The sequence below is a fragment of the Planococcus citri genome, chromosome 5 (genome assembly GCF_950023065.1).
Source record: "Planococcus citri chromosome 5, ihPlaCitr1.1, whole genome shotgun sequence".
Classification (NCBI taxonomy): Eukaryota; Metazoa; Arthropoda; class Insecta; order Hemiptera; family Pseudococcidae; genus Planococcus; species Planococcus citri.
This window is the reverse complement of record NC_088681.1, coordinates 23,126,079-23,141,628: the sequence shown is the minus strand read 5'-3', so window position 1 is coordinate 23,141,628 and position 15,550 is coordinate 23,126,079. Positions and strand designations below refer to the sequence as shown.

At 32.6% G+C, this 15,550-nt stretch overlaps 3 protein-coding genes across 3 annotated transcripts; 2 read left to right on the top strand and 1 right to left on the bottom strand.

Annotated features, from left to right (window-relative positions):
- Window positions 1–357: 357 nt before the first annotated feature.
- Window positions 358–4,820, top strand: LOC135848765 (uncharacterized). Its single transcript, XM_065368749.1, has 4 exons — window positions 358–563; window positions 1,845–1,961; window positions 3,452–3,662; window positions 4,459–4,820. The coding sequence occupies exons 1-4, from the start codon at window positions 489–491 to the stop codon at window positions 4,527–4,529; spliced, it is 474 nt and encodes a 157-aa protein (XP_065224821.1). The 5' UTR covers window positions 358–488; the 3' UTR covers window positions 4,530–4,820.
- A 4,412-nt stretch (window positions 4,821–9,232) lies between these two features.
- Window positions 9,233–11,788, top strand: LOC135846680 (uncharacterized). The gene is made up of 4 exons (XM_065365906.1): window positions 9,233–9,518; window positions 9,868–9,999; window positions 10,142–10,352; window positions 10,814–11,788. The coding sequence occupies exons 1-4, from the start codon at window positions 9,438–9,440 to the stop codon at window positions 10,885–10,887; spliced, it is 498 nt and encodes a 165-aa protein (XP_065221978.1). The 5' UTR covers window positions 9,233–9,437; the 3' UTR covers window positions 10,888–11,788.
- LOC135846679 (leucine-rich repeat-containing protein 26-like) lies at window positions 10,959–15,246 on the bottom strand. The gene is made up of 2 exons (XM_065365904.1): window positions 15,042–15,246; window positions 10,959–14,818 (listed from the first exon to the last, which is right to left on the bottom strand). The coding sequence occupies exon 2, from the start codon at window positions 14,766–14,768 to the stop codon at window positions 13,884–13,886; it is 885 nt and encodes a 294-aa protein (XP_065221976.1). The 5' UTR covers window positions 14,769–14,818; window positions 15,042–15,246; the 3' UTR covers window positions 10,959–13,883.
- Between the last annotated feature and the right edge of the window lie 304 nt (window positions 15,247–15,550).

The window sequence follows — 15,550 nt, the reverse complement described above, 5'->3', positions numbered from 1 at the left end:
CACTACAGCAAAGTTGTAGAGAATTAAATTTCCAATCGACGTAATGTCGTTAGTTTTTTTCTAGAGTGCTTAGTTTTTGAGTTTTTCTCAAAAAACTAAAATTTCATGATATGTGCAAATTCATTTTTCTGAAAAGTGATCAATTTATGTAATTTCAATTCAGACTACCTAATTTTTATTCGCGTTGCTAATTAATGACTTTATTCTTCGCAAAAATACGTATAGATTTAAACACATTAAAATAATCAGAAGAAATACGATCACGAAGCTCTAAGTAAAGTGAAATTATCTCTGTGATAATGTTTTTCATCGGCCATGTTCAGCTTTTTAATTCCGTTTCTAAGAGGTTATCTACCTGGCTGACACCGAGGCTAAATATTAAGTATTACTGTTACATAGCTTAATTAAACCTTGCGAGTTGGACGCGAATTTTGCGTAAAAGTTTCTTATTTGTAATTTTTACCGCTCTTTTTGAAACACTATTAAAAATGCAAAAGGTAAATTCGTGCTGTTGTGTCTGTTCGCTAAAAACTGGAACTCTGATTATTCTCATTCTTACTTCGGTGAGTTTTGTGTTTATAGTGTATTCCTATTCCTATAATTATTTATGTTTTGAATTATGTCTATGAATTTAGCATGTATGGGCAATGAAAGCTGTAAAGTTCTATAAACTGATTATATTCATTTTTTTCGAGTGAAATTCTGTACTCCAGACTCCAGAGCAAAACAGATGGAAGTCCATTTTTTTTGGATTTTGAGATTTTTACATCATTTGGAAAGCTCTTGCAAACCACTTTCCAATGACGTGAAAATCGACAAAAAAAGACTTCCATCTTTTTTGCTCGGGAGTAGAGAATTGTAAAGGATGATTCAATTTTCTTTACCCCTTTGAAGAAATGAATAGGCAGCTGTCAACAATTTTTCAAGCTCGAAAATTATTTTGAAAATTAGAAAAAAAAATTAATTCCATATATTTTGAAAAAAAAACACAAAAAAATCAACTCGAATCATTCAAAAATTTTCTCTTGTACCAAAAAATAACTTTTTTTCATCAATCACCTACTTATACCTATTCTTAAAAAATTTCCAATCATCCAAAAAAATTTTTGTTTCAACTATTCCAAAAAAAAAAATACTCAAAAATTATGCAAACTTTGAAAAAACAAAAAAGAAATGTTGATTTTAATTGTTCTAAATGAAAAATGAGTGATTGAAAATTATTATGTCAAGTTCGAAGAAGTTCATAGGTAATCTACATTAAATTAGGTGCATGTTTTTTGAATAAAATTTTAGCAGAAAAGTAGGTCCTACATTCAATTTAAGCATCCGCCAAAATTTGATATTGGCTCTTCCACAGTAATTTGAAGGTTCTGGAAAAAACAATAAAAATCGCTGAAGGCTACAGAATGGCCTAAAACTAGTAATTGGTTGATGTGTGTGAGTTGAATTATTGAAACAGGGTGTCTAACAAAATCTGAAAACTAAAAAGAAGAACCTTGGAAGGACATTTTTAAAATTAAAAATTCACCTACTGACCCCCCCCCCTCATTCATTTTTACAGAATTGCTTTAAAAACTTCGAAACTTTATAATTTTTAAAAGAAACAAAAAAATTAATAATATTCAAAATAGACCTGATAAATTTCTTGTCTAATGACTACCAAATCCATAAAAACGAAATTTCATACTTTTTTCATATTTTTTTCATAGGACATATTTATGTATTTTCAAGTTAGGTATACTTTGTCACGCCTCACGTATTCTCGCTTACTTTTTAGACATCAAAATTGAGTAAGGGAAACTACTTTGATTGAAAATCTTAATCGAAGTTTGAATTTTTTTCAGATTGGTGCACTTTTAAGAATACGTGGAAGTTTCAGTGCTCCAGTTCAGATTGAAAATGTTATCGCGTACATTACTCTTCTGTGCATTTCAATCGTTGGCATCTATGCGGCTATGCAGGTAATGATTCATTAAGGTAGATTGTAAAAAAAAAAAACAAAAAAAACAAAGAGAACCCAATCTACTCAGGAAAAAAAAATCTCTGAGTTCTAAAAGATTCCTGGCACCCATTCGAGATTCTGCGTAGATCTTGGCAATTTTACGTCAAATCTAAGAATAGGTATTTGTAGATTCTGCGCACTGCTTGATTATCTCTACTCCAAATGGGTAGTTCTACCAATTTTACACTTTTTTGTCCGTGTAAAATTTCACTTACAGTATGCACATGAAAAGTAATGGTGAATGGTTTTGTCAATAAAAGTTGTCCCCATCTAACATTTTCAGGCACTACAATGAATTCAGCCCCCTTCCCCCAGGCCACCGACCCCCTTATATGATCAAAAGTTCCATCGTCGTGGCTGTCTCACATCTCGTTTTTAAATAGTAACATAGCTGGTTAGCAAAGAGTGGTGATGTTCTGCAATTTTGACATTCGTTTTTTTATTCCTGAAAACTACATGCAAATTACAGTATGAACACAATTCACTTCAGTGACACCTATATGCTGTGGAGTGACCTCAAACCTCTGTCTTCGAGTTTTTGTTCCCTCGGCGTGGTTAATTTTCAATGCATTCCCAACGGCTCACTATTCACAAATTTTGGTGTTTGAAAATGGAAAAACTGTTTAGGCAGTTCACCAAATCTTGTCCACTGATAAAATACTGAATCCGAACACCGCTATGCAGTACATAAACGTGATTCCATGAAAATATGGTTATTTATCTTTCGCCGCTTCTTTCATCATGGTTTCTCAGCTCCGCCATACACAAACAGAGAAAAACTGGGAAATGTTGAAAAATTGTTATGTGGTGAGTACTGATACTACTTACACTAAAAAACACGAATTTAAACAATTTTACATTTATATTATCCCTACTTAATAAAGATTTATCCACCGTCATGGGGAATGACGTTTTTTCCTTCGCCATGGAATTTATAATTTTTTGACTAAGCCGGAGAAATTTTCACCAAGAAATCCTTAAAATTCGTGGTATATTCTCAATTTATGAATTATTTGAATTACTGAAACACTTTTCTTAATTTTGTAGGTGATCAGTTCTCTCAAAAAAGACCAGTTTTGATACGAAATTTGCAGAAAAGTCTCACATTTTCAAATGGCTCTCCCCCCTCCCCTGAGAGATATGAATTGGGCACAACACTATCAATGAAGTCTCGAGTGTATATATTAACCATTCCAACCATGAAAAAATTCTCAAAACAATTTTTTTTTGGCGAGGAAACATACTGCAAAATTGTGTAAAATTAATAGAACTACCCAAATAGGTTGACCAAAAGATCAAAATCGCCCCAAAAAATTTTTGTTCTTTTCACCCTATAGGCTAAAATGCGTACCTTACCTGCTTGTATGTATATCTTCTTGGCTTAAATAATATCGAAATCCAATTTACATTTACTTATATCTACGCATTAATGCTTCTGTATTTCTTTAGGAGAAACCGTTATTTTTAATACCTTACATGGCGGTACAGCTGTGTATCTTGGTAGGTCTGATAATTATAATGCTTGTTTACCTAATTGTTGGCCCTGCTATCGTCGTTTACTGTGTGGAACGCGCTGTTAATCCGGAACAAATGGAGAAACTGAAAAAAAGAGATTGTCCTACTATCATCTCAGTGGAAGTTATCTGCGGTATCTTCGCTGGTATGTTTAATTTGAGTTATTCACTTACTTGATTTTGAGTTGATTTATTCCCTGGCATTATTTTTGGTCTTTTTTGAAGACAGTGTGTGCAATAAACCAATATCGTTAATTTATAATTATTTTTGACAATCTTGAGGGACAAAATGACTTTTGTATTTCCCATGGTATTTCCTTAGCTGAGGTAGGTAGTCAAAGTAGACTAAACACAAGGCCATTTGTTATTGTCCATCTATAGGTACACTGAGAAAAATATATTTAGTTGGTACAAATTACAATAAATTGTAGTACCTACTTAAACGTGCTCTTGTTTTATAATTAGGTACCTATAGTCAAAATTACTACGATAATTAGTAATAAAATGTACTATAATTATGATAAAAATACTATAATGTATTGATGTAAATAATAGGTACCATAATTATAGTATTTCAGTTACTATAACTATAGGAATTTTTACTATAGGTGACACTAAAACTGGAGCTAGTTTACCACACACATACACATACCTATAGACAATTATGACAATATACATATACTATAAAAAATTTTCTCATCACTGCACCTCTACAAAAAATATTACAAATAGATTTCAATGCATTCAAATGGAGATTTTTTTGTACCCAAGTGATTTTTGTACCTATAAGGTGTATGCACCTCTACAAAAAATATTACAAATAGATTTCAATGCATTCAAATGGAGATTTTTTTGTACCCAAGTGATTTTTGTACCTATAAGGTGTAGGATGTAAGTATCTCAGCTTGTATGTACATGTCCTAATGTCAAATGTTTCAACAGCTCTTGGTTACTACTTTCTCATCGTTGTGCTGAGTTTCTTCAAGACACTCCGATCTGGATCTCTGAAATGAAGTTACCTACTCGAAAAAATTTCCCATTTACTTTTTATACTTACACTCTATTTGTGTTACTTGTAAGTGTTATGCTATAGAGACTAAAGTTGCTGGTGATTAAATTTTTTAATTTTTCTTGGTTGAATATTTAGATAAGTATATTTTTTATAAGTAGGTATATTAACATTACTTTTTTTGTAGGTTTAATATTTTTAAAATTAGTTATTTAATTTTAAATGTGTGTTACAAATAATTAGCTGTTGAGAAGATGATGGCGATTTTTCTTACAAATATAGGTACCTACTTATACGCTTTGTGTATGTATTTCTTATATGTACACTGTAGGGGATGATTTTGTTGTTTTCAAAGTTTTAAGATCACGCGTCTGTTTTTATGACTAAACAACAGGTGGGTGAAGACAGGTATCAAATAAAAAGTGAAATTTTACAGGAGAGCGATTTTCTTTAATAATTAAATGTGACTGTGAGGAATGATGAATAGCCCCTCATTTTAAAGATTGCATAAAATGGTACCTTCATTTAGCATAAAAATACTTTGTAAAATGAAAAAATGAAATCTTAAAGAGGAAACATCCAGACCAGACAATTCACAGACAGTTTTCCAAATCCATTTACCCTAATGGATTTAAGCCTGAATGCCCTTTAACCTGAATATTGTACCTAAATTCTGCTACCCTGAATACTAGATTCCCAAATTTTATTTCCTCAAATTTTTCCCCCACATTTATTTGTTCTCAATTCTTTTTTCCTCGATTTGTTTATTTACCCAAACAAAAATTTCAAATCATTACCATGTTAAGGCGTTTTCAGTTTACTGGTAAAAAGCACAGTATCAAAGATGGAGATGTGTTGCAACACCCACCCATGTTCCCTGTGCAGTGTTTTGGAACCAACACAAATCTGCGAAGAACAACACATCAAGGATGAATAATTAACGTGAAAGGGTGGCACAAGTGGCTCCACTTTATGGTTGGAAGAAACCACCTAGGACCAGGGTTGCATACTGATAAACATAAACAGTATTGGTACCTGGTATTGGTATTGGTATTTAGCATACAGTTCCCAAAATGGTTTTGGTATTTCGGTATTCTCCAATACTTACAGATATCAAATTTTGGTATTTTGGTATTGGTATTTTATTATGTTGTGGATTTTTTTTTGGTATCTGGTATTGGTATTGGTATTGGTATTGTACCAATATACTAATACCGAATAAGAAGTGTGTTTTTAAGCCAGAATTAACAAAGTTTTTCCAATTTTTTTTAGAAATTACACTTTTTTTCTATTTAAGCACCTCAATTTACGAGTTCAAGGTTCATCATTATCACTTACACGCTTTTCAACATGAGTACAGTGGCATCGCGATAAGTGAAAATTCAAGGAAAGAAAATTTTTGTATTACTTATCGAGTTTTTCACATACTTACAAAGGTTTCAGTTAGAGTTTTTTCTGGTCAATTTTCACTTATCGAAGTTCAGATAAAAAAACGAAAAAAAAGAATTGAACAATAAAATTTTCCGATTTTCATTGATCATTTTCAAATTTAGTTTGATCAGCCAGTCTTGAAACAGCTCACAGGTCATCCATGCCTTCTTGTTCGACACATAATCCATGGGAAACGATTTGACTTTAGCAAAACATCGAGGCTCTGTTTCACTTATAGAGGCTGAACAAGTCAGTACTTTTCAGTTAAAGAGGTTTTTTCACTTACAGAGGTAAAACGCAGACAACATTTTACTTGTAGAGGTAATCACGATAATTTTGGGATAAATCCTAGTTTCAGTTCACGAGGTAGCCTTTTTTCACTTATTGAGGTTGATTTACATGTTAAATTGGTCCAAGGTGAAGGGAAGGGGGTTTTTATTTCACTTATTGAGTTTTTTCACATATTGAGGTTTCACTTATCGCGACACCACTGTAATTTATTAGTTATTTTATTATATTTATAATTTTGTAATCAATCAAAAAATTCAAAATACCACAAAATGCTTACCAATACCAAAATATACCATTGAAAATTATTTCAGTATTGGTATTTTGGTATTAATACCGTTTCAAAAACTTTATTGGTTTTTTTGTAAATTGGTACTTCATCTGTCTGCAAATCGGTATTGGTAAAATGGTATTCGTAAATTTTTTCAAAATTTGCCAGTATTGCCAGTATTGGTATTTTGGTACTTATATCAGTATGCAGCCTTGCCCAGGACTGAGATTATGAACTTTTGTTAAGAGTTAACATTAATTATTTTTTCTTCTACTTTCATTTGTTGTTGTTGTGGTTGCACTCCCGTATACTTCCATCTATATTACTATTAGATGGTTTCTAGCGTATCTGATAGTTTCTTTCAGGGTCTTACAAGGAGAGTTGGCCAGTGAGTTTGTTGTTAACAGCTGAGATCATTTTCTCCCTTTTGTTGTTCTTCCTTGAATTTTCCCCTGTGGGCCCTGTGCCACTAGCATGAAAATACAGTTTTCTCATATTTTATGAGTTAAATACTTTAGCTTTCTGTTCTTGATATCTTCTACTCAGAGATGTAAGGTATTTTATTCGCATATACATATAATACGGCCGTATTATACGCGTTTAATATCTACCATATTATACGAAAAATAAAATACCATATTATGATATTACACAAAATATGGTATTTTACTGTATTTCTTGCTAATTTGATGCGTTTTTTTGGTTCTGGGGGGAAAATTTCAAAAATACAGTATCAATTTCCATTTCAAAATAAAATATGGTTTTTTTGGTTCTGGTGGGAAAATTTCAAAAATACAGTATCAATTTCCATTTCAAAATAAAATACCAACCCGTATAATACGGTATCAAACAGTATAAAATACTGGTATTTTTACAACTCTGCTTCTACTATTACTTTCCAGTTTCCACTCCTCTCCTATTCTCGCTAAGACTTCCTTGTTGGTAATAAAGTCCTTCCATGAGATCCATAGTAGCCTTTGATAGCACGACATCTCAAAAGCAGATACTTTCTTCTTGCATTCGGCACTCATGGTCCATGTTTTGTAGGTATACTTCAGAATGGTCCATACATAGCATAGCATAATTCTCTTTTCTCAGACCTAGACTCATCGTTTGATCTCCCAGCACACTGGCGAGGTTATTGAATGTGCTTTTTGGCATTCTAATCCGTGATTTAATTTCTTTATGATCCCTACCATGTTTGTTTATCAGCGCTCCAAGGTATCTGAATTGGTTTACATTTTCAATTCCTTGTGTTCAGATGTTGATTTTGACCTCTTTATCGTCTCCTTTTGTAAATCTCATCACCTTGGTCTTGCCAGTGTTTATTTTCATTCTATATTTTAATCCAGCACTGTTGATTTGGTCAATCATCTTCTGCATCTGCGCTTCTGTCCCAGTAAGGATCACTTTGTCACCTGTGTAGCTCATTTCATTTATTCTCCAGCCGTTGATCTTGAAACCCATTTGTTTGATTCACGCTTCTCTTATTACTTCTTCTGCGTACACATCATTTATTAACTGTTTGTCACTGTGATTTCAATGTTTTGATTGGTTTAAATACTAATATAAACAAAGTTAAGTCATTTTTAAAGAATATCACAGAAAACCAACAGATCACATAATATGTACATACAGGGAAAATTAACTAAAATGAGTTGATGAATCATAAGAAATTTGTCAACTGTAAGGAAAGTTCATAATCACAGTCCCAATTTCCATGTCATCATCACCTTCAGAAATTTGCCAAAATGAAAAATTTGACCTAGGGAACTTGTAGAACATTTTTTTAGATGAAAATTGCAATTTTTGGGATTAGCCTACCTTCATTATCGAAGGATCCTGGATGCAATTTTGAAGTTTTGAAACAGATCAATTTGAGTAGGTAAATTTGAAATTTTTCAGAAATTGATCTGTTTCAAAACTACAAAATTGCATGGATCCTTCAAAAATGAAGGTAGGATAATCCCAAAAATTGCAATTTTCATCTAAAAAAATGTTCTACAAGTTCCGTAGGTCAAATTTTTCATTTTGGCAAATTTTCATTTTTTGGTTTTGCTCATTTTCTACACTTTAAACGCCCGTAGTTTCTCCCCATGAATAGATAGAGGGGCTTGTAGGTACTAGGTAGTGCCCCTTGTTCCCCGTGATGAGAGCTACAAGATGGTACTACTCCCGCATAAATCTGTCATGTCACCCATGGCAGGTTAAATGGGAAAATCTGAAAATCCGCTGGAGGCTTCAAAACGTTTCAAAACCATCATCAGCCAACTCAGAAGACTGAAAATGGGATACAAATCAAATTTCCACTTTGTAGACCAATTTGGTAAAGTTTTAATTGTTTCCTATTTAGTGCCAGAATTTTCAAAAATTTGCTGAAAATCGAAAATTGAATTTCAGCGTGTAAAATTTTCGTTTTGTACCCACGGTTTGAAAATTATTACGATGGTGAAATGCATTTTCATAAAAACAAAGATGGAAAAAAGGAAGAAAGAACCAAAATCTATGTACTAAAGTACACTTGATTCGGAATTTTAATTAGTACCTAATCATTTCACTCGAAAGTAAAAAGGCCACGTTCATAAATTGTTAATTGTGCCATAAATTGTTGCGGCCGTCATAAATACGTACACGTTGGGTAATAAGTACCTATCTAATATGAACAGAAATATGCGATAGGAGATGACGCTTTTCGCTTGTCATATTTTCTCAGTACCTAGTTATCTACACTTTTAGTTCGCAATAGGATAAAATTTTACAGTATTGCTCACTCAATCGAACTTTATTTCCTGTTAGAAAATTGTTTGTAGGACTATAGACCTCTATATTAGTTGAGATAGACTTTATGAGAATCAAACGTAAATTGTGCTAAAGAAAGTCATTTTGTAATCAAGTCTTTTCTGGTAAAGTTATCTATTAAAAATGGCTTTGCCAAGAGTGCGATCTTGTTGCTGCGGATGTTCCTTGAGAACTGGAACTTTAATCATTTTGATCTTAAGTTTGGTAAGTTCTGTGCTCTATTCATACCTTATATTAATTTATACTCACGCGTACTCAATTTGAAATTCATATCTGGTAAGTTTATCATAAATGAATCAAGAACCATACAAAATCTAATAACAAAAATACATATTGTTTTTTTTTCTTTAAATACAAGGAAGGGAGTCTTGAATGAAATTGCTCAGAATCATGAAAAATTTGTTAAAAAATCATTTCTATGCTAGTCAAATTTTGCATAAAAAACATTTTGTTTTCTTCAATTTTTATCGCGTTTAAAAAATGTAAAATATTTAGCATCAGCAGAACTGATAATAGGCACCTAATTAAAAACTAAAAATGTGTTTTGCATCAGGTTGGTGGACTCTCGTACCCATTCAAATGTTTCTCAGTGACAGGCGGAGGCACAATTTCCAACATCATCATAACCATATTCTCCATCGCTGGATTCGCTGCTTCCGGTTCTGGCATCTATGCTGTTTGTAAGGTGAATATTTATTCACACTCGTAGCTAATACCTTTATACTTTTTAACCCGACCATAAATAATACGAAGTATGATTAGATGAGTACATATTTCACTTCAATTTACCTATACGAGTGTCGATGTACCTATTTGTGTTTATTTAGGAGAAACCTCAATGGTTGGTACCTTACATGATCGCTCAGTTTTTGGTCTTCATGTCTTTGATAATCGTGATGTTAGCTGTGGCAATCTGTGGAGTAGTATTTTTGGGCGATCTACTCAAAATCACGGTTGATGATAGATTTGCTCATAATGTAAAACAATCTGGATTCAGTGCAGTAATTTCCTTCGAAGTTTCAAGTGCTATGTCCCTCGGTATGTTTAAACCAGAATTACTAATCTATTATCCATTTACCTATTTATACGATATTTTTTTATCTCTTCAAAACAATAAATCTGTTTTTTTTTTTTTTTTTTTTTTTTGAGGAAAAAGAAAAGTTTAAGTATAAATGAAAAGTAAATAATTGATCAAAATGTAAAAAAAAATAATTTCGCCGAAAAATTGAAAGTAGGTGAACCGTAAATTCCCAAAACATCTTCTACTTAAATTCTCGAACAATTCAAAAGTACCCACCTATCTATAGAAATGTATCTTTAAAAATTGAGCGAATTGTATTTTGTGATCAGGATTTTTGATTCGCAATTCAATTTTTCAAGTTCCGAGTACTTCAAAATTTCAAAAAAGTCTTTAGAAATTTTAAGAACGCGAACGTAGTATTAACATAATTATTATGTAGGTATGTAATATTTTAATTTAAAATGTGTACTTTCCACAGGTATCATTTACTACTCTGCCATTGTGGTGCAGAGTTTTTACAAAGAACTCCGCTCAGAATATCATGAAATTTGAGTTTCACACATCAGAATACTCACATAATCTATTCATTATGAAGTTATCATTCTATCTAAGTACCCATAAGATATCCAGAAAATTCAATTAATTTTATTTTTAATGTATTATTTACATGAGTATTTTTTGAACCAGCACACTCTGATTTTAACAAAACTAAGCTAGATCAAAAAATCAGGTCGTAAAACCCATTTTTTGAATTTTTGGAAAAGTTTTGATAATTAAAAAAAACTGAAAAAAAATACTTCGAAGGAAAATGAGTGTTTTTTGAGGGGAGGGGGTGTGTAAGATATCGTAAAAATGGACTTTAAAGCATGGCAGTTGGATTAAAGGAATCATTGATTAGTTCACTTCGCTGACAAAAAAGTTCAATTGCTATGAAAAGTAATCAAATTTTGATGATGGAATTTATTTCATAAAAAAGTTCAAAAATCGTCGTTAAAATAGCGTTTTTGAATTTTTAAAATTTTAAAAAAAATCGGAGAATGCCGGTTTGAAAAATTTCCTTATAAAATAAGTATACTTAGTACATATTTTCAATTCAGACTATTTTTTATTTGCGTTATTAATCAATGACTAAGTAAGTTAGGTACTTATCTATAATATTTTGTATCATTTATTCTCAGAAAGGTATAACTAGGTACATTAAAATAATCAGAATAAAACTACGATCATGGAGGAAGCTGGAAATATTTTACTTGAAACGCGGATATGAGTCAGATATATCTCGTTTAAAAATAAGTACAATCATCTCCGTGATGTTAATTATTATTATTTCATCGTCACTGAATCAATTTTCCCGTTCAACTTACATTTTAAAATACCAGATATGCATTTGCTGTATGAAATGTTGATAATTAAATGTTATCAAATTTAAATAATAATTTTATAAACATTAGTACATACTTTCGTCTGCTTATTGTTTCTTAGTCCGGCATATGACAATAGGAGTAATTGCACCCCCCCCCCCCGCCGATCCTCCGGGACAACTTTTTTCTTAAAGGGGACATCCTAAGGAACATTTTAAAGCAAACTTGCCAAAAAAAAAGTTGGCCTTACTTACAAAATGGCGGCCATTTTGATTGACAGGTCAGCCGAAATCGCAGATTTTGCGTTTTAACGTAGGACTTGCACGAACTTTTTCAAACTTTACAAAGGTAGATCGAAAGATCATGCAAAAATTTATCACCTGTCAAAATTTCGAGTGCTAAAGTGTGTTTTTCGATTTTTGGTGAATTTTTGAAAATTGAATTTAGGCCAAAAATGAGGGGAAAAAATCAAAATTTTACCAAATTGACCAAGAAAGCTGAAATTTGGGATATACCCCATTCTCGACATGCCAAATCGATTGGAAACGGTTTCAACCCGTTTTGAGCAGTTCTGGAGCATCCAGCAGATTTTTGAAACTTGAAATTCCCACAAAATTCCATCAAATTGGAGTTGTAAAGCTAAAATTTATTCTAAAAACTAATTTCAATACGCTACGAAGTACTGAAGGTGAATTTCAAGTCGTTTTGGATCCTCCAGCGACTTTTTGAAAATTTCTGAAGCCTCCAGCAGATTTTTGAAACTTTTAATTTTCACAAAATTTCATCAAATGGAGATGGAAATCTGAAATTTACTCTTCACTCCAATTTTAACACCCTCTGAAGACGTCTTTAGATGGGTTCAAGTCATTTTAGGGCCTCCAGCAACTTTTTTGAAAACTACTGGAGTCTCCAGTAGATTTTTGAAACTTGAAATTTCTCCAACATTAATTTATCAAATGGAGTTGGCAAGCTGAAATTTACTTCGCAGACTGCATGGTGGTTTCAAATGGTTTTGAAGCTTCCAGCTACCTTTAGGAAATTTCAATTTTCCAACAAAACGTCATACAACCTTTCAAAAAATTGCTGGAGGCTCCAGAACGACTTGAAATTCTCCAGCAGTCAACTTCGTAGCGTATTGAAATTAGTTTGCAGAATGAATTTCGACTCTCCATCTTAGTTTGATGAAATTTTGTGAAAATTTAAAGTTTCAAAAATCTGCTTGAGGCTCCAGTAATTTTCCAAAAAAGTCGCTGGAGGCCCTAAAATGACTTGAACCCATCTAAAGACGTCTTCAGAGGGTGTTAAAATTGGAGTGAAGAGTAAATTTCAGATTTCCATCTTAGTTTGATGAAATTTTGTGAAAATTAAAAGTTTCAAAAATCTGCTGGAGGCTTCAGGAATTTTCAAAAAGTCGCTGGAGGATCCAAAACGACTTGAAATTCACCTGCAGTACTTCGTAACGTATTGAAATTAGTTTTTAGAATAAATTTTAGCTTTACAACTCCAATTTGATGGAATTTTGTGGGAATTTCGAGTTTCAAAAATCTGCTGGAGGCTCCAGAACTGCTCAAAACGGGTTGAAACCGTTTCAAATCGATTTGGCATGTCGAAAATGAGGTATATCCCAAATTTCAGCTTTCTTGGTCAATTTGGTAAAATTTTGATTTTTTTCCCTCATTTTTGGCCTAAATTCGATTTTCAAAAATTCACCAAAAATCGAAAAACACACTTTAGCACTCGAAATTTTGACAGGTGATAAATTTTTGCATGATCTTTCGATCTACTTTTGTAAAGTTTGAAAAAGTTCGTGCAAGTCCTACGTTAAAACGCAAAATCTGCGATTTCGGCTGACCTGTCAATCAAAATGGCCGCCATTTTGTAAGTAAGGCCAACTTTTTTTTTTGGCAAGTTTGCTTTAAAATGTTCCTTAGGATGTCCCCTTTAAGAAAAAAGTTGTCCCGGAGGATCGGCCGGGGGGGGGGTGCAATTACTCCTATTGTCATATGCCGGACTACTACTGAGGACTACTTTTTGACGAGAGTTTGGTGGATGATTTTTTCCAAGGATTTTTTTTATCGATTCTGGGACATCTTGTTTTGTTTTGTAATTCATCTACAATTCTACATAAAACTACTTACATAAAATAATTTTGAGAAAATCAACGACTCATTCCATCCATTTTTCGATTCAAGGAGCAGCATCCGGCGCAGAAGTCGATTCACTTCCAATACCCTGAGACGTACCATTAACAATCGTCTCACAGACCAACTGATCAAGCTGCATGTATCTCCACGTCGCATTTAGCATATTTTTGGGCTCTTTACAAGCAATAGAACCAGAATTAAAATGTCTCATGCTCACATACCACTTGATAAAATCGCGTAAACGGCAATCGCATTTCCACGGGTTATTCTTCAACTGCAGGGTATCCAAACGAGACGCGAATTCTCCAAATACACTTTTATTCAGATACGTTAACTGGTTATCATTCAAGTTGATATTTCTCACTTTGAGCGAATTGTCGAACGTTTTATTTCCAATAAGCGAGATTTTATTACCATCTAGTTCGATTCTCTGTAAGAATTTAAACCCGGCGAACAAACCATCTGGCAAGGTTTCTACGGAATTATTACTCAAATTCACCACTCGTAATTTTTCTGCTCGTGCAAATAACGAAGGATCGAGGTTTTGAATTTGGTTATTCGATAAATTGATTTCAATAATGATGGATAAGCCAGCGAAGGCGGTTTTTTCGATATCGCGAATACGACAATTTTTCATCGAGAGTTTTTGTAAATTGATTAATCCTGCCCGTTCAAATGTTTCGTTTCTTAGCACAGGTATTTCGTTGTTGTCGAGGATCAAAGATGAAATTTCGCTGCTCAAACCTTGAGGTATATCGTTGAAAGAAGCATTCTGGCAATTCGCTGTTTTAATACCGTTGATCCAGGTACAAGAGCAACCTGGCGCGGTTTCATTGCATTGCATCCAGTTTGCGGAGGTGTTGGCTTCGGTCGATGTAAATATTAGCATCAGCAAAGTGATTGTTATTTGCTTCATAGCTCCGGTCATCGTTGATTTTGTACGATGTAGGTACTGAATGATAATTGAAATTTGAAAATCTGTGATCAAAAAACAAATTCGGATTAATTCAGGGGTTCCTAAATATCTCCTCTTTTTTGAAACTCAAATCATAGATATCTCCAAATCATGACGAAACTTTTTCTTTTTAAGAAAAATTTATGATAGGTATTTTTTTCAAATAAAAACTAGCTAGAGAAATATCGATGAAAAATATTAATTAACTAGAAAATAAAAGTAAATAAATGTAGTCTTTTCACTTACCTGAAAAAAAACACCCCAAAACAGTTATTTAAGCAAACAAAGTAATGTACGAGTAAATCAAAAACAAATGTTTCATAACGAAATAACGGTCCACCAAGGTCGAGCAGTCAAACCTCGTATGATCAGAGATGTATTTATTTATTTTACGACCAAACAATAGATAGATAAGTAACTTATAGTCAGTTCAACTTCAACTAATTTATAACACGGGTAACACCAATCTGCTTTTTAGGTACAAATGATAAACGATGCAGATGATTTATTTTGTTATCACCAAATTTTCTTCTGATTTGCAATTAATTTTTTAAGATAAATTCCTATATTAAAAAAAAAAAAAAAAAAAAAAAGATAAAAAGTTTCTGATGCATGACGTGAAATAGATAATCATGATCTTAATATGTAAGTACATATTTTGCATTGAACTGCAAATACAGGGTGCCCAGAAATATCGGGTACCCCTAAAAAAGTGTTCTGCTAAATACTTCGGTTGGTCACGGTGAATGACAATA